The sequence below is a fragment of the Octopus sinensis genome, linkage group LG7 (genome assembly GCF_006345805.1).
Source record: "Octopus sinensis linkage group LG7, ASM634580v1, whole genome shotgun sequence".
Taxonomy (NCBI): Eukaryota; Metazoa; Mollusca; class Cephalopoda; order Octopoda; family Octopodidae; genus Octopus; species Octopus sinensis.
The window spans coordinates 61,916,517-61,942,730 of NC_043003.1; the positions used below are offsets into that span (position 1 = coordinate 61,916,517).

The following is a 26,214-nucleotide window of genomic DNA, read 5'->3' on the forward strand; positions in this document are numbered from 1 at the left end:
AACCTCGCCGCTTTTTTGTGCCAGAATTAAGATACACGATGCTCGAATATTTGTGATATACTCATTTTAGGCGCTGACCTGGCCTAAAAGCAACGACTATTCATTATTAAGCTAAATAAAGAACTTGAAAGTTGCTTAAATGAAATAATTTCTCATTACTCTAGGGACAAGTAAAACACACTAGTTAGATTTTTGAATAAGGAAAAGGTTAAAAAATATTTTTGTGGCATTAAATCACCTTTTGAAGTTTACATTTGTTTTTCTTTTGCCACAGTTAAGAATCTCAGTATGTTTTCATATATGAAAAAGGAGTATATTAAAAGGAATGCAAAGGCTGTTTGTATTGTGAACCTCAACACGTTACTTTATTGTTCTTTTCTTTTTATTTTTCTCCAAATAACTATTAGTTCTTACATCTCTTTTAATATTCTTTTTTATGTGACAACCTGCTGAGATTCCTAACACAAACAATCTTTGCATCTTTTTTTTTTAAGTATGCTTTTTCATATATAAAAAACATGTTGAGGTTCATAACACAAACATTCTTCTCTTCCCTTTTAATGTACGCTCATGAACACAGAAGTTCTGCCGTGACGAAAAAATAAAAATGAAAACCTAGAGAAGTTGTTACGGAAGCTAAAATATTTTTTTATCCAAGGAAAATCTAGCTTTAAATGTAAAACATCACATACATCCCGTACATCATTACATAATCCATTTAAGGTTAACAAGTATAGTGTCGAAAAATTCGCTTCTTTTTTGTACCCCGAAAGCGCTATTCGGCATAGTTTGTACAATTATATAATGTTGATGTAACCGCAGTTTAGTCATTCGTATTTTGTGAAAGCAATTACTTGGAGAATTAATTGTATTTCTAGGGAATAAATATTGTAAATGATGTTTGCATTCTGTTTCATATATACTAATTAGTACTATCTTCTCTATATTCTATTTTTGTGGGTTCTTTTCCTCAGAACATGTTTGTAATTCTTTTTTTAGTAAATATTTTTCATTCATGTTTGTAAGTTTTTTTCCCCTCCAAATAAATTTGCGTGGTCATCTTTTTATCGTTTATATTTTTGCTTGCGGTTGTATTTTAAAGTACATAACTCATCCAGTCGTCTCTAATTGTCTTTTTATTAGAGTATTTTATTGATTTGTTTTTGTTCATGTTATTTTTCTTTCTTTATATATATTTAATTTAAATGTCTGTTGACCATTAGCCAAAAACAAATCGTTGATTTGAGCCAAAGATGAAACGGCTATGCGGTCGCTAGACGATCTGCTAAAAATAACAGCCACATCTCAAGTCAACTCTGAAGGCTTTACTCGATCGCTCAATCTCCCAGAAATAGCAGCTAATGTACTCCACTGTATTACTACACCGTTAAATCTTTATTATAGGCACGATGGCCCGAATTAAGAGGGGACATTACAAAACAGGACATGGGGTACATATAATAAAAAAATCGAAAAATATGAAGTGAAAATGAATTATTTATAATGAATTAAATGGAATGGCTTACGAGCCCCCCCCCTCCCAACTCGCAGTTTCATTTAAAATACAATTCTGCTATACTGGACGTTCATCTGTAATGTATTCTATTAACCTCTCCTGGTCTACAATCGCTGGCAAACTGTTGTAACGGATATATTGTATTTCGCAAACAGTCGAAAACACACTTTTCAATTTCATCAATGTCTCTTTCTCTACGACCGCCGACTTCACTTGGTCATCAAATATTTTTGGGTTCAACCTAACCCTGATTAAACCTTTCTTACCTGCCAGTCTCTTTTCGATTTCTTTGTCTTTCATATACAATATTACTGCTTTAAGATTTTTTCCTTCGGGTCTTCCTCCTTCCTTACATACTTTTAACTGTTCTTCCACTCTTCTTTCCCATTCTTGCTCTGCCGTTAAATTTGCCGGTTCTCTCGCTTTCGCATCCTTATCTTCGCACATCTTCCATCTCGTCTGTAGTCTTATTTTTCGCTTTTTTCTTTTTTTGAACTTTAGGTGGTGATTCCACCCTCGCTCTCTTTCTATCTTCTTTTCCTTCTGTTCTTTCCTTTTCTTTCTCCAACTCCACTTTCCACATTTTCTGTGTTCACACATTCTTCATCCGCCATTTGCAATATCTCTGTCCTAGCTTCCAATGTTCTCGTCGGACACACATCTTTCATGTGGCCTCTAATTTTACATGTGTAGCACACTGGGAGGGGGGTCTCCCCTCCACCACGACTCTGAGTCGTGTCTCGTCGGGGAACACCAACTCCTCTGGGATATTATACAGGTCTGGTGGTTAATATAGGGCGTAACAAATATCAGAAAATCAAAAACAAAATGTGTGTAATAGGTGTAAAACAACTTCCTATGAACGAATATGGAAAAAAAAATTCGCGCACGCGAAAGGGGGGTGGGGGAGAGGCCTCGGAAAATTCACATCGGGAAGTTCCGAAAGCGTCTGAGGAGCTGACCCGGGCACCAAAACAAAAAAAAAATAGTGTAATATGTGTAAAACAACTTGCTCTAAACGAATATGACAAAAAAAAAATGCGCTCTCGCGAAAGAGGAGTGGGGGAGAGGCCTCGGAATATTTATATCGGGAATTTCCGAAAGCGTCTGAACCGGGCACAAAAACAAAAACAAAAACAGCGTAATAGGTGTAAAACAACTTGCTCTAAACGACTATCATCAAAAAAATGTGCGCTCGCGAAAGGGGGGTGGGGGAGAGGCTTCGGAAATTTCACATCTTCAGTCCACGGCCTTTAAACTAAGAAAAAATAGTGTAATTGGTGTAAAACTACTTGTTCTAAACGAGTATCAAGAACACACAAGAACAGTATCAAGAAATTCCCGATATAAATATTCCGAGGCCTCTCCCCCACCCCTCTTTCGCGAGAGCGCATTTTTTTTTGTCATATTCGTTTAGAGCAAGTTGTTTTACACATATTACACTATTTTTTTTTGTTTTGGTGCCCGGGTCAGCTCCTCAGACGCTTTCGGAACTTCCCGATGTGAATTTTCCGAGGCCTCTCCCCCACACCCCCTTTCGCGTGCGCGAATTTTTTTTTTCATATTCGTTCATAGGAAGTTGTTTTACACCTATTACACACATTTTTTTTTTGATTTTCTGATATTTGTTACGCCCTATATTAACCGGTCTGGTATGGTTATATGAACCAAAGCCTGCACCGCATAACCCCACAACTGTACATCTTTTGACCTTTCCACCTTCAATATTTCAACGCTTTCTTTGCAGTTGAATACCACTGCCGCTAAGATTCCTTCCATGTTCAGCTCCGGCGAAATCTTAATAATTCGCACTCTTACTGCCCCCTTTCCACAACAACTTGGTAATAACATCCATTTTTCTGTTTTCAGTATTTGCGTGGCACCCTTCTTCGCCTCGTCCTTGTTTTTAAAATGAACGACCACTGTTGCGTACTTTCTACCTCTATTATAGAAGGTAGGTTCTCCCTCAATTCCATTCAGACAGCACTCAATTTCCTCTATCGGTGCCACTTCTATTCTCTTTGAAGTCACGCTCCACGCTCCGTATGTTATAGTACGCTTCTCTGCCTCTTTCGCTTCCTCTTCGGATGGTGCGACCTTCACACAGTCACCCTCTTTCTTCAAGCTGTCGAAGCATTTCTTCAAAATCTCCTTCTCGATGATAACTTCTTCCAACTGCAATTCGCTCGCAGCATACGTTTGGGTTTGCATTTTCGAGAAAAACCTCCAAAAAATCTCCCACGCTGCAACCGCTTTCACCAACGAACTCGATCTCACAACCGCGACACTACAATAACGCAATCAAAATTTATAGTTATGGGTGACAATTTCATACGACACCGCTACGGAAAGTTGGATTTTTTTCTAGCGGTGTCAAATGAAAATGTCACCCATAACTATGGCCCTAGTATCGATCTATTGCATTTCAATCTATTTTAGATTTAGGGTTAGTTAGGAGAAGGGTATCTTTTTTTCTTCACGAATGTAAATAAACCCAATCTGTTTCTTAAAGGAGGGACATATTCACTATGCACAGAATGTTATTTACTTAAATGGAAGTCAGCGATTGGTTAAAATTGCCGAAATGCTCGAAATTAAAGACGAAATATGTTACAACATATAGAATTTTCTCAATAAAGCCAAGAGAAAATGATGTTTTATAAACACATTCTACCAGTATACGAAGTTTAAAACTTTTTAGTTACCTTGAAATTATGTTACAAAGTGCCGTTCAAAAGGAAAAGATCCTGTAAGTGTTCTTAATGCATTTCGTAGATAAGAAGAAAAGTCATTGTTTTATAACTATGTGATTTGAAAACTTTAACCGCTGCTATATTAAATTACAATTCGAGTCTATTTGAATCAAAATAGATTTGGTTCATTTGTTTGCATTGATGCAGAAACAAAAATACCTCATTAAGTATAATGATTACACTCAGGTAAAGTCGAACTTGGATAATTTAAGAAATTTTATCCGCGGTCCTACTCACGACTGTGATCAGATCTTAAAAATTAATGTTATCTTCTAAATTAGGCAGCTTAATTTTTATACACGGGACCTTGGAAAGACTTCCGCCCGATCCCCCCGCCCCCATTTTCTCTGCCTAGCAATTTCTCTCAGAAAATGTTTGCTTATATAGAAAATAGAGGCAAAGGACTTTGTACGTCCGTAATAAAATTTGTTATAGACCCTATTATGTTGTTTAAAAAAGAAAAAGGAATTTCGAATTGGAGAATGTAGTCTCCGATATACAAGAATGACAGAATTGCAAAGCTGGAAAATCTGAGCATTGGTATACTCGATTAGAATTTATCTAGAGTTAAATAAAATCGTCATCACGTATTCTAAATGATTATAACGGGCTGCCGAGGATCACTTTGACGAAGTGCATGGTAATCTGTTGTTTTGACGAAGTTTAGCGCTGATTGAACTGACCTACGATCAAAAGCCTCGAATATGCTGTTGCTTGTAAATCTCTGACTACTTTTATCCAATGTGTTCTTTCTTGCTGCATTCGGTGATAGTGTGAGCTGAAACCTAGCTCCTTCATTTGTAGCATCATAGATCGATAGACAGAATATATCACGCTGAAGTCCGTTTTGTCTTTCACACTTCTGAGTCGAGTGCCGTGGTTGAATAAATTGATTAACTCTGTACCAAAAATTGTGATTCAGAAATCATTGAATAAATGAGCGATTTGATTTTTACGAGCAGTGTGTTTCTTTTCTTTTATTTTCATTTTTTTTTTTTTTTTGCTTTGGTTTAATGCTTTTAAATACTTTGATCTAAGTCCACAGCAGAAATTAAATAGCTTTGTTTTATAATCACGACTTAGCTTCTTTTCGTGATACTAACCAGCTTAATTATCAATGGCAGTTTTTGTTTTTTTGTTACTGTTGATAGTTACTTAAGTCACTGATTTATTTGATATAATTTGCTTTTCAATTGCATTAAGTCACGATTGTTTAGTGTGCAAATATCACTCCAAATATTGCTTACCTTTCTCCAAACCTTATTAACTCTTGAATTATTTGGATAGGGTGAGAACTGGTCCATAGTTAAGATTATTCATTTCAGTATAACTTATTTGATTAATGGTAAAGTTTGTTTTGCTAACTATACTATTACAATTGTAATATGATTTATATGAAAAGCAATTGATCCTCAATTCACATCTTTACTTGTCTCTTGCACTCTTTCTGCTACAATGTTGCTATCTTTGAGGTTGACTCATTTGTTGTTCTCAACATTTAACATCAGCCATCAACACTTATCGATGACTGATGCTGTGAATACTGCAAACCTGAACTCCTTTTCACCTTTAAACATTGACTATAATCACCCACCATTATCTTTGCACACATTCAAACTTTTGATTGGTACATTATCAAGGTAACTCATCTCAGGACATACTGTAAAACATTGCATACCCTTCAATCTTTTGTACTTACAAATCACTTAAGCTGGGCCACTGTCAAGTTAACTTCCCCTAACTGCTAATGTACTTTGTCTCTGACACATCCACATTAGCTGAATGACTGAAACCATCTTCCAAATGGTGCCCTTGCAGCTATACTGTAATACTAAATATGTTGGACTCCATATACATCACTACCACCAGCTGAGAGGCTTTTAACTATAGCTGTAATGCCTACATGGCAGTTGTCAGAAAGGCAATACATAGCCTGGAGGTTCTCTAACTTACATAATTGCTGTACTGCTGTCTGATTTACACTAAAGTCTCTACTTACTGAGCAGAATACTTTTATATGCCATTCTTCGGACAAAATGCAGTGTGTCCCTTTTAAAGCCATCATATTTGTTGCCTGTTTTGTATCCATCTCCAAACTACACACAATAAACCTCTACCAAACTCTGCTTTACTTTGTTTCTTAGTCTCACCATTATGTGCATACAGTTGTCAAGTTGGAAAAATCTATTTTACCTTTGCTACAACAAAGCAAATGATCTGATGCAGCTACTTCCAAACAATGTACTCTGGATCTAGCTTCTGTCTTTACAAGAAATTTACCAAAGTCTTTAGAAACATACTTTAGTGTGCACCATTCCCAATAACAACAATTTCTCTAACCTTATCAACTATGAACCAGTCATCCTCATTTGAAACATTACAAAAGTGATTAAAACAGTAATAAGCAGCTCTTATTTTATGTCTTTCTCTGGTGTAATAGGTATAGTTTCTATAAAGCCAGATATACAGGAATTTTGTTCTATATAATCTCTTACTCTGGGAACTTTGAAAACAATGTTACTAAAGATAACATGAAGGAAGCTTTTCATTGTGTTTTGTAAGAGAATCTCTTAGCTATGTTTCCTGCTTTGCTGTCCTCTATTTTTCATCTTTTGGATTAGAAGTTTCTTGTTATATTGTTGTTTCCTTCCTCTTTTTGACCTCTGAATTTACAGAATGTATACTCCAGTTATCCATGACAATGTACATCTCTTTTCTGCTTGTCATCTTTACTAAGCACTCTTATGTATTACTATTTAGCTTCTCAAACTTCTGATCAGATAAATTCCAGCCATAATCTTACCAGATTCTATTCATACATAATGCACCTAGGCCATCAGTATCCAATCTGCACATTCAACACAATTAAAACACTGTCAGTACAAATATTACAGCTCATAATCTATGATTGCATAGAAAATACTTCAATATCCAAATAAGGATTTGAACACAGAGCATGAATTGACAATTCCTTTAAAAGACTAGAGGGCATTTTGTCTGATGCCCTGATATTGCTTTGTTTTCGATAAATTGATATCCAGCAGAAACTGAATTTGAGAGTGGATCTATGAATATTATGTGGATAGATATAAAAAAAATCAAAAAAAAAAATCAAATACTGCAAGTTTTTGATAACAGTTTCAGCTCATGATACCTAAATATTTCTCATTCTTAACACAAGACACTTAAAAATCAATGCCTGGAGAATTTAGAATATAATCAATACAAGAAACCTAAGTTGCAATTATGGAACCATTTTAGCTCTGTAAACAGCACAATTGCCACTTAATAAGCGACCTTTTGTATATTGATGAAGAATAATTGCTGTAAAATCACACAAGTTAAGTGCAACCACCTTAAAATCGTGTAAAACATCTTTACAATACATAATTTATTCAGATAATGAGTATAGGAGATGAAAGCAACTTATTTTAAAAAAATTTTTTAAAGTTTTGTGTCTTACGTGCAAGTTAAAGAAGGAATACATAGTGTAAAAATAAAAATAAGAGCATTTAAAAGTTTTCCATACTATAAAGAATTTTCTAATGTGTTTAGCAAAATGTTTGTTTACATATTATATTGTTAATGTGCTTATTACTAATACAAGGATTAGAATCATTGCACTTAAAATTTTTTGTATGATAAAAAATAACTAATGCACACACATGTAGGTGAATGCACACACTGAGAAATGTGTATACACACACACACTCGTACAATATGCTACATTTTGTTATGGTCCTCTAGCTACTATAGTGTATTGCTTTCAGGGTTTTTCGTCAAGTATATCTCCCCCACTACTTATTCAACCAGTTATTTTATTGATCACATTTTATTGACTCTCCTTATATTATTCCATATCTGCAGAGAATGTTGGTCTGGTGATAGATTTATGCATGCACTTATTCATACGCACACACACACACACACAACAGTATATATCTCCATTTTAAAATATATGCAGTCTTTGTACGTCTTATGAGGAGACTAAAAGGGTTACTACAAGAAGGACGTCCAGTGTCTCAGAAAATGTGTCCCACCCTTGCCAACACAGTCATGCACATATATGTATTTGTGTGTGAAGAGAGAGGGTGAGGAGGTGACGGAGGGAGGGAAAAGCAAGAAAGACAGAGCCTAACCTGAGTGTGAAAAATCAACAGATTTCTCTATTATAATGTGAACAATTGATAGACAGGAGCAATATGTTGATTGGATAGTTCCATTTCGTTTTGAACAAAGGAATGAAGTGAAAAATATTTCTTTGCACAAAGTGCTACAATTATACAATTAAATTTAAATTTATTCAACATTTCATACTTTCTTCTATATCTACATCTATAAACATGTTACTGTATTATTGTTTCAGAAGTATAGGCTAACAGTAGACAATTTATATTATTTGCAAGTAGTTTATTCGAGTTATTGTCTATATTCAAATTAGAGAGCAAGGAAAGAAGGGAAAAAGACAAAGGGAAATAGGATAAAATTTACCAAATTCATGTTTTTCATTTGTCAAGGTCAAGACAATCTTTTAAAGTTCCAATTCAGTTGGAATGGAAAATATTCCATTTACAACTTTTTATATAGTGTCAACCATTACAAAATTTTTTTTTGTTTATGTATCCTATTGGTGGGTTGAATGATGATTTAATAGCTAGTATAGACCATTTTTTTTTATATATGAATTTATATTGTATAAAATGAAATATTGGTTTCAAATTTTGGCCCAAGGCCAGTAAGTTCAGGGGATGATTTAAGTTGATTACATCAACCCCAGTACTCAACTGGTATTTATTTTATTGACCCTGAAGGGATGAAAGACAAAGTTAGCATCAGCAGAATTTGAACTCAGAATGTAAAGACAGACAAAATAGCTTAAGCATTTTGCTTATCATGGTAATGATTCTGCCAGTTTGCTGCCTTATATATAAGATGAAATATTACAATGAATATATTGGATGCTAGTCGATCATCTTTTGGAGCCAGTTTTGCAACATTCTTTTGTAAATGGCATTGTATCATTAATGAAATCAAAGTGTGTATTATTCATGGACTTTTATGCTAAGAACTGCTGCAGTAATTAGAATGTTAAAAGTAAAATTTTTGGCACCTGTACTTGTTTTACATAAAAATAATAAAAGAAAGAAACTCTCCTTATTCGGATTCATTTGCACAATAAAACAATTGAATTGGTGCTATTACACTTTGTTTATAGGTGTAATGTGCAAATATTGAATTGTAAAATGTATTTATGTTCTACAATAAAAATAAAGCATACAGACTGACATAAAATTTAGAAACAGCCCACTGTCTAGAAGCAGGTTAGCAAATTAATTATACAGCATCTATAAGCTATGCTAATAATAACTACTATAATAGTAAATACAGAATAAAATTTACTCTTGACACTTTTGTTGATTAAGATACACTAAATCATTTTTCATAGTGAAAATAATCTATAATTAATACTTAGATCTAATATCAGTGGCACTGATTTCTTTGAGAAACAAAGATATAATCAGGTGAACTTATGTTCTAGATGCAGTACCATGGTCAATGCGATTTATCTGAGGTTTGGTTATTGCTGTAATTTATTTCTGGTACTTATTTTATTTTATTGACTCCAAGGAGATTGATGGCAAATTTCCTTGCTACGTAAGTGGAAGACAGAATATATAGAGGTAAAACAAACAATTGGGCAATTTATGCAGTACATACTGCTTTTGTCTATTCTCTGCCTTCTGGTCTCTATATTATTGAGATGATGAGAGATGAAATTTCCTTTCAGGTAAGATAGTTTATTATCAAGGGTAATTTTATAAGGTGAGCTAGTATATCTTCTACCTTTACATTCGAATAAATTGAGATGAATGCTTTTCCAATGACCCAGGGCTATGTCTTCTGAAGGTCCAACCACGTGTATTGATTTCAGCTTTGAATCTGTAGGGTTATAAACTCATTTTGTGTTAAGTAGATATTAGATTTGGAAAGCATGTTAATTTTATTGGATGTAGATGTGATTGTAATCAAGATTTTGAATTTTCAAGAATGATAACACAAGTTGATTTGTCTAAAAATATGTATTGTGAGGATTCTTTGAGTTGGTTGTTATTCATGTGAAATGGAGCATTGAACAATCTTTATTAATACTGAATGTTGCCACTATCCATATATGAAACAGCAAAGGAATGCAAGATGAAGGAAGGATTTTGAATTTTAAAGTTGTCAGGTGAATTTGAGTTGGTTGTTATTATGTGAAATGGAGCATTGAACAATCCTATTAATGCTGAATGTTGCCACTACACATTGTATGATGTAGCAAAGGAATGGAAGTTGAAGAGAGGATTTTGGAACTTTTAAGGTGTCTGGTGAATTCAAGAGATTAAGAAACTTGAACCTTTGTATTGTTATCAAATAAGGAACAAGGCTGGTTGTTATTGATAAAAAGAAAGTAATAGAGAAATGAAAGAAATTCAGTGTTATTGCTCAACACATTTAAAGATAGCATAAGCATTGAAGAAGCTTGGAATCAAGGTAGTCAATATTGAAAATATTACATGATATAAGCACAAGACCATACACTTTTATGGGAGGGAAAAACTGATTTATTCAGCTCATGGTTTTGTTGCAAATTAAGAAGCCATCTATGTTATATATGAACTAAGCTTGTCTTGCTTTTCAACAGGCATTCTAAATAGACTGTAATTAGGTTTTTAAGTAGGTGTTAATTATTTCTAGAATGTCAGAATTATATAAATGCTACAGTTGCACATTTCAAAAAAGTAGTAAGCTGCATATCTGAATAGTCTCATACTGATAAGCTAAATAGAAACCAATTGATATGAATAGAAGAAAGAGAATAGCTTTGATATCACAAAAACAATATTATTTTCTTTGAAGAAAGCGCTTTGAAATAAATCATTAGGAGTCCTCTTTGGCTTGAGAGATGCAAAACAATGAAACAACACAAGTTAGATTAATATATTGCAGAAATTTTAGTAGCCACTGAAAATAAATTTACGAGCAAATAAATGCTGCAGTTTTATTATAATTATTTATATGTTGGTTTTAGTATTTTTCAGATGACTAAAACTGACATGAATCAGGTATATTTGTACTGAATATTTGAAAAAAACAACTGAAGTTTAGTGTTGTGATTAAGTATTACACAGCAAGAGTAATAGTCTTTCCTTTAGTGGGAATTGGTATTTAATTAGAACATAAAAATTTGTGTTTTTAAATATTAAGTGTAAAGCTATTTTGAAAGGCAGGAAGTCATATATAATTTGTCAATATTTTAACATCCACTTTCCATGCTTGCATTTCTCAGATACTCATCATGTTGCCAAGCTTCACTTGTTTTCAAGCAGTGTAATATTTCCCCATTGCCGGGTATGTTTTCACTAAAGGTTCGAGACAAACACAACATATATGTATGTTGCACTCATTTACAACTAGTGCACAATATTGAAACAGGGAAATACAAACATATACACACAGACATGCACATGTGCTTGCTTGTGTGTGTGTGTGTGTATACATGTTTGCATGTATATCTTCATCATCCTTTAATGTTTAATGTCCACCTTCCATGCTGGCATGGGTGGTACGGTTTGACAGGAGCCTGCCAGGCAGAAGCCTGCACCAGATTTCTGTGACTGTTGTGGCAGGATTTTTACAGCTGGATGCCCTTCCTAACACCAACCACTCAGCAGAGTGGACTTTGTGGTTTTTATGTGGCACAAGCATAGGCAAGGTTTTTACAGCCCTTCCAAATGCCAACCACTTTACAGTATGGACTGGATGCTTTTTAAGTGGCACTTGCACTGACAGGGTCATCAAGTAGCTTGCATGACAAAAACTTTTGAGAGGGGAGGGGCAATTAGAGGAGGTGATCTTGTGTCAGATAATGAAAGGTTGTAGTAAGACAGGTGTTTTGCTGTAGAGGAGGTACAAGGTTACGAGAGAGAGAGAGCTTACATTGTTGAAATCACATTCACTTAAAAATCATGTAGTTAAGAAGTGAAATTCTTAACTATATAACCAAGTTGTAAACTAGATTAAGAATCAAATTTACTTTCATTATACACATCATCATCATCATCATCATTTAGCATCCGCTTTCCATGCTAGCATGGGTTTGGACAGGTCAACTGGGGTCTGTGAAGCTGGAAGGCTTCGTCAGGCCCAGTCAGATCTGGCAGTGTTTCTACGGCTGGATGCCCTTCCTAACGCCAACCACTCCGCGAGTGTAGTGGGTGTTTTTTACGTGCCACCTGCACAGGTGCCAGACAGAGCTGGCGAACGGCCACGAACGGATGGTGCTTTTACGTGTCACCGGCACGGGGCCAGGCAGAGCTGGCAAACGGCCACGAACGGACGGTGCTTTTACGTGTCACCGGCACGGGGGCCAAACAGAGCTGACAAACGGCCACGAACGGATGGTGCTTTTTTGTGCCACCGACACGGGGCCAGACAGAGCTGGCAAACGGCCACGAACGGACGGTGCTTTTACGTGTCACCGGCACGGGGGCCAGCCGAGGCTGGCAACGGACGCGAACGGATGGTGCTTTTACGTGCCACCGACATGGTTGCCAGACAGAGCTGGCAAACAGCCACGAACGGACGGTGCTTTTACGTGTCACCGGCACGGGGGCCAGCTGAGGCTGGCAACGGACACGAACGGATGGTGCTTTTACGTGCCACCGACATGGGGCCAAACAGAGCTGGCAAACGGCCACGAACGGACGGTGCTTTTACGTGTCACCGGCACGGGGCCAGACAGAGCTGGCAATGAACACGAACTGATGGTGCTTTTACGTGCCACCGACACGGGGGCCAGGCAGAGCTGGCAAACGGCCACGAGCGAATGGTGCTTTTACATATCACCGGCACGGGTGCCAGACGAGGCTGACAGCGGACACGAACGGATGGGTCACTTAACCCCTGCTTTCTGATATATGATTTGATTTTGATTGTTCTCACTGGTCTTGCCGGGTCTTCTCACGCACAGCATACTTCCATAGGTCTCGGTCTCTGGTCATTTCCTTGGTGAGACCTAGAGTTCGAAGGTCGTGCTTCACCACCTCGACCCAGGTTTTCCTGGGTCTACCTCTTCCACAGGTCCCCTCAACTGCCAGGGTGTGGCACTTTTTCACACACCTATCTTCATCCATTCTCGCCACATGACCATACCAGCGTAATCGTCTCTCTTGCACACAACATCTGTTGCCTCTTAGGTCCAACTTTTCTCTCAAGGTACTTACACTCTGTCGACTATGAACACTGACATTACACATCCAACGGAGCATACTAGCTTCATTTCTCGCGAGCTTACGCATGTCCTCAGCAGTCACGGCCCATGTTTCACTGCCATGTAGCATGGCTGTTCGTACACATGCATCATACAGTCTGCCTTTTACTCTGAGCGAGAGGCCTTTAGTCACCAACAGAGGTAAGAGCTCCCTAAACTTTGCCCAGGCTATTCTTACTCTAGCCATTACACTTTCAGCACACCCACCCCCACTACTGACTTGGTCACCAAGATAACGGAAGCTATCAACTACTTCTAGTTTTTCCCCCTGGAAAGTGACGGAAGTTGTTTTCTGCAGATTTTCAGAGGTTAATGCTCCCGAGCATCTGCCACATACAAAAACCATCTTCCTAGTTAGCCTTCCTATGACATTGCTGCACCTCTTATGTGTCCATAGCTTACACTTGGTGCATCTTATAGAGTTTCTACCTACACCTTTTCTACAGATCGAGCAGGGCCATCTACCTGAAGGCGTTTGTGATTTGTCTACCTTCCTACTTATTACGACTTTGGTTTTAGCTAGGTTGACTCTAAGGCCCTTCGATTCTAAACCATGTTTCCACACCTGAAACTTCTTCTCCAGTTCTGATAATGACTCAGCAATTAGAGCAAGGTCATCAGCATAGAGGAGCTCCCAGGGGCATCCTGTCTTGAATTCCTCCGTTATTGCCTGGAGGACTATGATAAATAGGAGGGGGCTGAGGACTGAGCCTTGGTGGACCCCTACCTCTACCCGGAATTCTTCACTGTACTCATTGCCAACCCTCACCTTACTAGCAGCGTCCCTGTACATGGCTTGCACAGCTCTCACTAACCATTCATCTATTCCTAGTTTCCTCATTGACCACCATATGAGGGATCGGGGGACCCTGTCGAAGGCTTTCTCCATGTCAACAAAAGCCAGGTACAGGGGCTTATCTTTGGCTAGGTATTTCTCCTGCAGCTGCCTTACCAGGAATATAGCATCAGTGGTACTTTTCCCTGGCACGAAACCAAACTGCATCTCATCTAAACTAACTCTCTCTCTAATTAGTTGGCTTATGACCCTCTCTGTAACCTTCATCACCTGATCCAACAGCTTGATACCTCTGTAATTATTTGTATCTAGGGCATCACCTTTACCTTTGTAGCAGTTGACTATTATGCTGCTACACCAGTCATTGGGTATGACTCCTTCATGTATCACCTGATTAACTATACAGGTGACTAGGCTATAGCCGACACTACCAGATATTTTGAGCATCTCTGCAGTGATACCTGATGGGCCTGGGGCTTTCCCTGTCTTCATGCTTCTAATTGCCTTAGCTACCAAGGAACTATCAACCCTGATAGCTGGTCCCTCTGTTGGGTCAACATTCGGCAGACTCTCTTTATCCCATTCATTTTCTTTATTCAGCAACCTTTCATAGTGGCGTCTCCAAGCCTCTCTCTTTGCATCCTCGTTTAGCGCAAGTGAACCATCTTCCATGCAAACACACTTCTCTCCCACCACATCACAATTCTCTCTCACACACTGTCTTGCAACGCGAAACACCTCCAGTCTTTGGTCCTCACGGCGCAGAACATTGGCAAATTTTTTCTTATCTGCTTCCTCTCTGGCTAGATAGACCTGTCTCCTAGCTTCCCTTTTAGCAGTCTGATACAATTCCCTGCTACCACCATTCTTCCAGTGCTTCCAAGTCTGTCTCTTTTCTCTAATAGCCCTGTCTACGACACTGTTCCACCATCACGTTACCTTGGGACGAGAGGGGACTTTGCACCAGCCACAGATCTGGTCAGTGGCTCTCAGCAGGTTGTCCCTTAGAAACGTCCAGTTGCCCTCTACCCCATGTGATACTCTATCCCCTTCTACTTCGTCAAAGGCTTCAAGTAACATGTCTCTAAATCTCTGTCCATTCACAGGATCCTTAAGCTTCCAGATCCTTCTTCTCCATGTTGGTCGTCTTCTGGTTGTCCTCCTACTCCTGATCCTAAAGTCACTAACTACCAGTCTACGTTGTGGGGTACATTCTTCGCCTGGGAAGGTTTTGGCATTTATAAGTAGCCATCTCTCCCTTTGCCTGGCAGGGATGTAGTCAATTTGGCTGGTATGTTGGCCCGATCGGTAGGTGACTAGGTGGCTGGTAGGTTTCCTGAAGTTAGTGTTGCAAATCATAAGATTATTTGCATCGCAAAACTCCAGCAGCCTGGTTCCCTCCTCGTTGCGGGAACCAGAGCCATAGCCTCCATGTACGCCATGGAAGCCCCCAGCATGTCGTCCAACGTGACCATTGAAGTCACCAGCTATAAAGAGAAGGTCTCTGTCATTCGTCAACGAGGTAGTCTGCAGTAGAGTGTCATAGAATCGGTCTTTCTGTCCATCAGGTAGCCCCGACTGAGGAGCATAGGCTGATATAATGGTTGCTAAACTATGATGAAGCGCTAATCTAATCTTAAGTATTCTGTCGCATACTCTGATTACCTCAATTACTTTATCTACCCATTTCTCAGCGATAAGATACCCACGCCTCCAACCCCGTCAGTGTTCCCTGCCCAGAAAATCTTGTACCTGTGTTCCTTGCCTGTGAGGAACCTAGCAGAACCTCCTCTCCACCTTACTTCTTGCATGCAACATATATCCACACATCTCCGTTCAAGCATCTCAACTATCTCGATAAGTATGATTATGCTGCAAACTTAGTGAATTATGTTCAATTTGCCATTTCTCAAACACAAATTAATAGTTTGCTTCAATGCACACAACATTATGCATGAGTCTCAACTAATACTGATTTTGTTTTTGCTATTTGTATTAATTTACTCATTAGAGATATAATTAACTTGATATACTAACTATATGAACAAAATTTTAAAAGTTGTAAAATGTTTCAGATGTTAAATTATTTACTTTTCCTTTTTATTTCAAACACTTTTGTTTTAATAAATTCATATTATGTATGAACAATAGTCATAATTTTTGCATTAACTGTAACACCATCATAATTATTCTGACATCAATAAATAATTACAATGTGTAATTGCTGAGACTGTTGATTTTTCATGGCATCAGTTGGTGTCATGAAGAACATTCGACTTTCTGTCATTTAAACTAAGAATAACACGAGAAATGTTTTAGAAAATGATTTAATTAACTTAAACTAACTGATCAAAATTTAGAAAACTTCCTTTCTCATTTTATTATTTCTTATGCGTGTATATGTAGCTTTATGCATGTATATGCATTTAAGTATATATGCATATATGCATTTGTGTGTATATGTTACTTAACTATACAATAGTATTTCTAGTTATGAACAACGGAGCACATGGAGGGAGAAATTAGGATAAACACAAGTTTATATTTAATATAAACTTTTGTGTTAATCCATATTACACACACACGCATGCGTGCACACACACATAATTCACACAGATTATAATTTTTTTAAGGACTAACCTAAAACCTATGTTTGAATATATGTTTGATTGCTTTGCCTGCATCCACACATTTTTCAAAGTCCTGTTTACTTGTATTCATCTTTATATTCAGGTTTTGGATTCTGGTGTGGTTGACTTTACATTCCAAATTCCTATGAGTTGATTAAATAATAACCAGTCAAGTACCAGTAGAACTAATCAGTTCTTATTTTCTATAAAACGTATATCTTGTGCCTATACTCAAAACTATTAGACTGTATCTACCTTGTTGAAATAAATTTTCTAGTTTGCTCCTAGCAGAGTTGCATGCTGTTTGATCATATGCATGTGAACTACTTCTATTAATTGGTCAGCTGGAAATATTTTCTTATAGTTTTTAGCATTATGTATGTTGACCTTTGTCTTATTTTTGAAAAATGTTATATGTAATGTTCTTATAACTCTATAACCTTAATGAGATGAATTAAATTTTGAGGGTTTTAATCTAATATTTAGCATTAATCCTCATTAACAATAATTACACTTTTCTTATGTCATTTTTGCTAAATGTTATATATTTGGCATCATTCTGAATGGAGATGAAACTTAGTTAATAGTGATTACATCTTGTTTTCTATAGTGTAGAGAAGTGGAGTCAAACTTATCCATGACCTCTATCTCTACTGACAACCTCTGATATATACTTGGATACTTGCACAGACTAAGGCATAAATTAATACTTTTCTCCTTGCCTCTCTCTATCAATTTTTTCCCCATTAGTTCTCTCTCCAGCTGCATATGCGTTTTGTATACAGATGAAGGAAAAAGTACTCAATATACAATGTTGAAGTTATATATATTAGAAGTTAATTTATGAATCCTTTGAGTGTCACTTTCATTGCACATGCATTCAATCAGGCAACTTTGAGATGAATATATCATCATCATCATCATTTAACATCCGTTGTCCATGCTGGTATGGGTTGGACGGTTTCACTAGGTTGCCATGCTGGAAGGCTGCCCCAGGCTCCAGTCTGATTTAGCATGGTTTTCTATGGCTGGATGCCCTTCCTAACGCCAACCACTCTGAGCATGTAATGGGTGCTTTTATGTGCTTCCTATCTGCCACAACTGCGATTTTGCTTGACTTGATGGGTCTTCTTTTTAAGCATAACATAATGGCAAGGTCTTGGTCATTGCACCCGTGAGGCCCAACACTTGAAAGGAACTTGGCTACTTAGCCTCCATGAAGCCCAATGCTTGAAAGGAACTCAGCCACCTTGCATCTGTGAGGCCAAACACTCGAAACGAACTCAGCCACTTTGCCTCCTTGAGGCCCAATGCTCAAAAGGAACTCAGTGACTTTACCTCCGTCAAGCCCAACATTCAAAGGTTGATTTTTTATGTATGACCAGCATGGGTGCACTTCGCTTGATGAGTCCTCTAAATTGTCCGAAAGCAACCGCAAATCCCAAGTTGACATCTGCTCTTCTCTCTATTCTCGTGAACTCATTTCACTCTTTTTGGATAGACTTATGATTGGTGACAAAAAATGGATCTTCGATTGAAATGTTAAACGACGTAAACAGTGGCTTGGTAAAAGGGAAAAACTCAACCACAACTGAGAAGGGAATTTCATGGGAAAAACATTCTTCTCTCTATCTGGTGAGATTGCAAAGGAGTAATTCACTTTGAATTGTTACCATCTAATACAACAATCAATGTTCAAGTCTACTGTCAGTAATTAGAGTGTTTGAACCAAGCTTTGAAGAAAAAAGACCCACTTTAGTGAATCGCAAAGGAGTGATGTTTCATCAGGACAATCCGTGACCCCACACTGCAAAGATCACATCACAGAAGATCGAAGAACTTGGTTGGGAAAAAATTGCTCATCAACCTTATTCTCCCAACCCTGCTTCTTCAGACTACCATTTGTTTCATAGTTTACAGAATCATTTGGGGGACATAACTTTCGCAAGCCAGGAGGAGGTTGAAACTGACATTTCAGAGTTCTTCACTTTGAAACCAAAAGTTTTACATTGATGGGATTAAAAAGCTTATAAATAGATGGAAGGAAGTCATAGATAATCAAGGAAAGTACATTGATGATTAAATTTCAATTAAATATGACATTTTATCACTTACTTTCTTTATTCAAAATCCGGACAGAACTTATGGGATGACCTGATATATTTGCTTACCTACACATATACATACAATCATATGCATACATACCCTTCATATGCATATACACACATATAAACACCAATAGGTAGATAAATATCCATAAATATAAAAATATAAAAATATGGATAAATAAAAATTAAAGTAAAAATATTACGTCTGCAACTAAGTTCCTGCCGTTTTATTAAATTAGAATTTTTTAAAAGGTTTAATAAAAAATAACTAATTAATCAATAATGTATTCACTCTTGTTGTTTACAACTTCTTCCCAATGTTCAACAAGATTTTCAATACCTCGTTGGTAGAAATCACCCGATTTCGAGTCGAAAAATTGATCCAGCCAAGCTCTCAATTCTGCATCAGTATTGAGCAAAACTCTGCACATAGCATTTGAAAGAGGTGGAAATCCGTTGGTGCCAAATCAGAATATGGCAGGTGTGGCAGCACTTCCCAGCCATGCGTTTAAATGACTGCCTTGGTCATATTGGCAATATGAGGGAAGGCGTTGTCGTGCAGCAGAAGAACTCCATGCTGACGTTTCGGTCTTTTCTCTTGAAAAGTCGTGTTGAGTCATTCCATCTGTTGAACATAGTTCCACGTTGACTGTTTGGTTCCGTTCAAGCAATTCATAATGGATAATCCCTTCCCAATCCCACCATATGCACAACATTGTTTTACGTGGATGAAGATCTTGTTTCACGTGCGGTGTCGCTTGTTTACCTGGGCTAAGGCATTCCTTCTACTGCTTCATGTTGATGTACAGGCACCATTTTTCATCGCCAGTAACGATTCAGTAAAGAAATGATTGCTTGTGTCCATGAGGTGAGCAGTGACAAGCAAGCAAACCAGCGGAGATTGTGGCTTATTGATTTTTGTTGTCATTTAAAGCATGCGGAGCCCATGCTCCGTATTCTGAACCTCTGAGTAGCAGATTTTTGTGATGTTTTTGCAGCTTTCGTAACAATAAAGTTTATATATATGTGTGTGTAAGTGTGTGTGCGTATATATATATATATATATATATATATATATATAACGGGAAGCTTTATGAAAATAAACAAAAGACGAAGGCAGGTGGAAAACAAACGAACAATTGTATTAGTATGGCGCTCAGGAAATATAAATAAAACAAGTCTTTAACGTTTCGAGCCTACGCTCTTCAACAGAAAGATACACAGAGAGAGAAAAACACAGAAAGAAGGAGATGCATACACACACACACACATATATATATATATATATACATACACACACACACACATATATATATATATATATATACATACACACACACATATATATATATATACATACACACTTATATATATATATATATATATATATATACACACACACATATACATATATATGTATACATCTTTTATCTTTCACGTGTTTCAGTCATTGGACTGTGGCCATGTTGAGGCACCACCTTGAAGAATGTTTAGTCAAATGAATTGACCCCAGTAATTTTTTTTTAAAGCCTGGTACATATTCTATCAGTCTCTTTTGCAAACTGCTGCATTGTAGGGACATGAACACACCCACACCAGTTGTCAAGCAGTGATGGGAGACAAACACATACACAAACAAACACACACATGCACACACACACACACACACACATACTTATATGACAGGCTTCTTTCGGTTTGCATCTACCAAATCAATTCACAGTATCTTTCGTTGTCACAAGGCTATTGTAGAAGACATTTGCCCAAGGTACCACACAGTGGAACTGAATCTAGAAACATATTGTTAGAAAGCAGACTTCTTATTACACAGCCATGCCTGTGTCTATATAAATATGTATATATATATGCACTTATGCATTTGCGTGTGTTTGTGTGTGTATGTAAAAGCTCTACTCTCTGTATTGAGTACCCTTTCCTTCATTTGTAAGCAAAAATACATATATTCCTGCGTGCAACCAGACAAGCTAGTGGTTTAAGAAGTATTGCCCAAGTGCTGATTATGTGGAAACATTTGTCTTTTACTTGTTTCAGTCATTGGAGTGTAGCTATGTTGGGGCACCATCTTGAAGGATTTAGTTGAATAAATTTCTGCAGCATTTTTTTTTTATCTAAGTCTGGTACTTATTCTATCATTGTCTTTTTACCGAGATGCTAATTTACAAGGATGTAAGCAAGCTAACATTAGTTGTCAAGTAGTGAATGAGGAACAAGCACCACCTATAAATATCGTAATCATCATTATGTATATATATACATCATCGACAATCGACGTCTGTTTTCCATGCTGGCATGGGCTGACAGCTTGAGAGGAACTGGCAATATAGTATATGGATGATGGGCTTTTTTCAGTTTCTGTCTACCAAATTCACACACAAGGCTTTGGTTGGCCTGGGGCTATAGTAGAAGACATTTGCCAAAGGTGCTACATAGTGTGACTGAACTGGGAACTATGTGATTGAAAAATCAAACTTCTTATCACACAGTTATGCCTGCACCTCTTTGTTAAACTTAACTGAAAACAAGTTTTTATGTAGTGCTTTTGATATGTAATTTTATTTGCTTATATATATTTTATTGCAATGTAGTTACACATTTAAAGTTGAGAGTTACCAGATTTCTGTGTACGAAGCCTTTTTGGAACATGTTTATTGGTAATTTTAATTTTATGATTTAAGAAAATACTATCTTTATGTTGTATATATTTTTCTTGTAATTCAATGTTGCTATGCAACATATAAAGCAGAAGTAATTCTCATGAGAATTTAGCTAGAACTTTAGGGTACACATTCATTTGTTGTTCTGTAGTTTGGTGTTGTAGTGAAAAGATATCTGTCTAGCTCAAGAAATGATTATGCAGCATAGAGCTACCAATGAAAGAAACATGGACTTTTCAGTTCAACTACAGCTATCTTGAGGGTCTTGTTATAGATAAAAGGCAGTGATATTGGAAATAGAAGGAAGGGTCTTTAACTGAAACTGGATATCTAATGGAACGGTGAGAATGTGTGGAAAGAAAACCTCTTTTCATCTGGCACAATCAGTCACAATAATGGCTTTCATCAGATGGTGCATAAGAATTTTGACAGCTAGTCTTATATTGTTACAGAGTTTTGGTGCAGTCAAGTTTAATAGCACATAATGGGTGCTCCTACTTTCAATTGAAGGTTGTGAGGAATGGCTAGAATAGGCTGAAGGGAACTGAGATATTCTCTTAGACAGTAGGCAGTATTGTTAATGTCAGCTTCAGTGTGAAGTAACTTGTACCATCTGGATTGGGCTGTTGACTGATGGTGCCACTAATATCTTGCACAATATTTTTGGCAACTAGACTGGCATGTTTAGAAAGCCACAAATAGTTTCTGTAGTTCCATGAGACTAGAATAAGCTCTCAGTATCATTTCAAGAAATGTGATTATAATTTACATATTTTTGTGTTTTTGACATCTCCAACACTTCTGTAGTTATGCCATAAATTTACTGAGTGAGTGAGTACTGTTAGATGAATGAAGGATACAAAGATCAATTAAGCATAACATACCAGAAAATTTACACATATTGGGCATCAAATGAGTAAATATCAGTTAGGAGAGAAAGATTAAGGTGAAAGACAATCGTAAACTGATGTACTTCATATTTAACATACCTCCTCAACTACTACTCCAATACAGCTATCAGTCTACATCTTTTTTTATTAACTCATCCTTATTTTATTCCAGTAGGATGTTGGATTCTTTTTGTTCATGTCTTACTGTGGGTTGCATCTTGACCTCCGTGAGAAATCTTGTAAAGATTTGCTGCAAAATAGAGACTTTCTTTCAAGACAGACAGACAGACATTGACACTTATATGTATACACCAAGTGGGTGCTGAAAAGTTTCTGGCCTTAAGGGTATCGTGAAAGGCCTGGTTGGAAGCCCAACTTTCTGAGTTCTTTTACAGGGCTTAGAAAAACTGAAGGATTGCTGCAATAAGTGTGTGAATCTGAGAGGTAAATATGTTGAATAAAATCATTATTAACTGATCCTCCTGTATTGTCTTTTACCCAAAACCCTGAACTTTTCAGCACCCTTTTCATATAGCATTATGCTATATAGTTATAATTATATAGCATAATGTATGTTTGATTCATATTTGTAAATTATATAGGAAGAATGAGTTATATATTTAAATTCATGCACATCCACAAACATACACACACTATTGCTCACTTTATTAATTTATTACATAAATGCAGAGAAATTTTTTTAATTGGAAATTTTTTTTAAAAAGAAAAAAGTATTTTTTGATACATTACAAACTGAAAAAAAAAAACTAGAATAAATTGATTATTATTAAATTATATAAGTATAATTATTTTCAGGTGTGATATTCTAAGAAAAATAGAAAATATCATATTAAAAATTTTGAAGTCACTTGAAAAGGGAATTATGCCTTCATTTGAATACGCTAATCATTCTTCATGGGATAATATCAAGCAAGTATTTTCATTATGTATTTTTTAATAAAATATCATTTTCATTTTTTGCATTATTGTTTGCTAATGAAAGCATGAAAAAATTACTTTAAATCCACAGATGATGCAAAATTGATAACCAGAAGTCAAGTTTTTATAATTGCTAAAATTTTAAAGCAGTTTTGATGTTCATTATCTGTTATGTATTTTCAGTTTCATTTTTTGAATGAATTCTCTTTCAGTCTCTCTTTCCTAGCTCTTTTATAGTTATACATAAATCAATCTACCCACACACATGCTTACCTAGACATATTAGCATTGTCATGATTGCATGGTTAAAATATTTGCTTCTCATCTTCTTGGTTTTGGGTTCAATTTACTTGTGCAGCACCTTGGGCAAAAGTCTCCTACCATAGCCTTGGGTTGACCAAATTCTTATTTGTAAAATTTGTTTGATTGAGATTGTGGAATCTTTTTAGACGGCTGATTGGCAGATTTAAATCATTGTTCTGTTAAAATCATAAGCATTTAGATAAGGTCCCTAATCTGATGATATCTCCCTCCTTTCCTTCTCTAGCCCTGAATGACCAAAAGATGGTTGTAGCTACTGTCCGTCTTTGACTAAATTGTAAAACAATAATAATTGGTATATAAAACAATAGCTAATTTAAATGTATGTTGGTTGGTTGATTTCTGCAGTCACCCTTTACATTGTGTAGGGAGAGGAAGAGAGAGAGAATAAAAGAGAGATACAGTGTGAGTTAACATAAGAGGTGCAGGATGATTCACATATGAGGTTTGATGGTAGACATTGAGTAAAAAAATGATATACACATACATATACACACGATGAGAGAGATATAGTGTCAGAAGAGAAGAGGGAGTAAATGACTGAGTAGTTACAGGTGAAGTTATAGAAATGAAAAACAAATAAAAAAATTAATTTTATTTAATGTTAAGATGACAAATATTTTTCTTTTGAAAATTATTATTCATTTCACCATTTTATTTAAGCTGTAAGAAATTTGATAAAAGTTGATTATAATTATTGTATAAATGCCATAATTCCTAATATAAAATATGATGGCAAAAATATACTTCCAGAATTACCTGTCATATGATGGTTAACACTTTAGTAGTAATAGTAGTAGTAGTAGTAGTAGTAGTAGTAGTAGTAGTAGTAGTAGTAGTAGTAGTAGTAGTAATTTTGGCACAAGGCCAGTAATTTTAGGGGAAGGGGTTTAGATGATGGCATCAACCCTAGTACTTGACTGGTACTTAACTCTGAATGGATGAAAGGCAAAGCTGAGCTCAGTAGCATTTGAAGTCAATGTAAATAACTTGAAAAAATGGTGCTAAGCATTGTGTCCAGTGTGCTTAAGAATCTGCCAGCTTGCTGCCTTAATAATAATGATACTGGTTTCTGGTTTAAGTACAAAGCTAACAATTTTGAAGGTAGGGTGGGGAGTAGTTCATATCATCAACTCCAATACATGATTGATGCTTTGTTTTATCAACTCTGGATGGATGAAATGTAAAATTAGATTTCCACAAAATTTGAACTTAGAATGTAAAGTGTTGGAACTAATACTGCAAGCTGTTTTTTTTTCCCAATACACTAATGATTTTGCTAATGCTCACACACACATACATGCACATTCAAATACACCCACACAAAGATACAAATATCTTTATATGTTAACCCACATGTCTGCACAGGCACACACATAAACAAAATTTAAATATGTAAATGAAAAAATAGTTCTCTTGTTAGCTTTAATGAAGATTACTGCAACAGCTTTTTTATGACTAGCAGAGCTATTGACTAACTGAAATCCTGTGTAAGTGACAATTGTATGAACACTTGTGTATTTAATATATTTTGAAGGTGGGATAAGATTGTATATTTGAATTACAATCTACCTGACAGGCTTTCACCTGTTTATCATCTTCTGACTTTCTTCAAAAGGTTGATCTTAAGCTATGTCAGAAGGTGAGTATTAAACAGTGGGATTAGACCTGAGCACCTTATGATTATGAAGCAAATTTCATGACCATTTGGCCATGCTTTGTCCTTATCTATTTGTCTGTTTATGCATAGACAAGATTGCAGAAATTAACAATCTGCTTAGTGATAATACTAATTTCTCAGGATTCAGAAAGACAACACTGCTCAATTAAAAGTTAAAATTAAATCAATTTCTGCTTCAAACAAACAATATGATCTACTCCATTTCTCCACATTGAAGAATTCACTTGAGCGTATATTTATGGAACAGTGAAAATGCACTAACAGTACAGTTTTCTATTCAATAATTTTACAAACATACACACCAACACATCCGATTGCTAAACATTACATAACATTATCAACAATAAACACCAGTGAGATACAGCATATGTTTATCTGATAGGTTCCTGGGGATCTTAAATGGTATAAACCAAATAGGCAATATATCTACCTTACAACTGAAAAGAGGAAAATAGAAATTAATTCTGAGAGAAAATAATATCATTAGATTAGTTGGGAATGGTAATAAGTTTGGTTTTGAATTTTAGTGATGTGCCAAAAGTTATAATCATATACAATATAACAATAGAAACTTTGAAATATTTTATTAATT

At 36.2% G+C, this 26,214-nt stretch overlaps 1 protein-coding gene across 3 annotated transcripts in view; it reads left to right on the forward strand.

The window, feature by feature from the left end:
• Positions 1-26,214, forward strand: part of LOC115214428 (meiotic recombination protein SPO11-like) — a 757,765-nt gene that overhangs the window by 3,410 nt on the left and 728,141 nt on the right. For all 3 annotated transcript variants that reach the window (XM_036504807.1, XM_036504808.1, XM_036504809.1), the window contains exon 2: positions 23,498-23,611. In XM_036504807.1, coding sequence (XP_036360700.1) covers positions 23,498-23,611 — 114 coding nt within the window. The remainder of the gene's footprint in view (positions 1-23,497; positions 23,612-26,214) is intronic.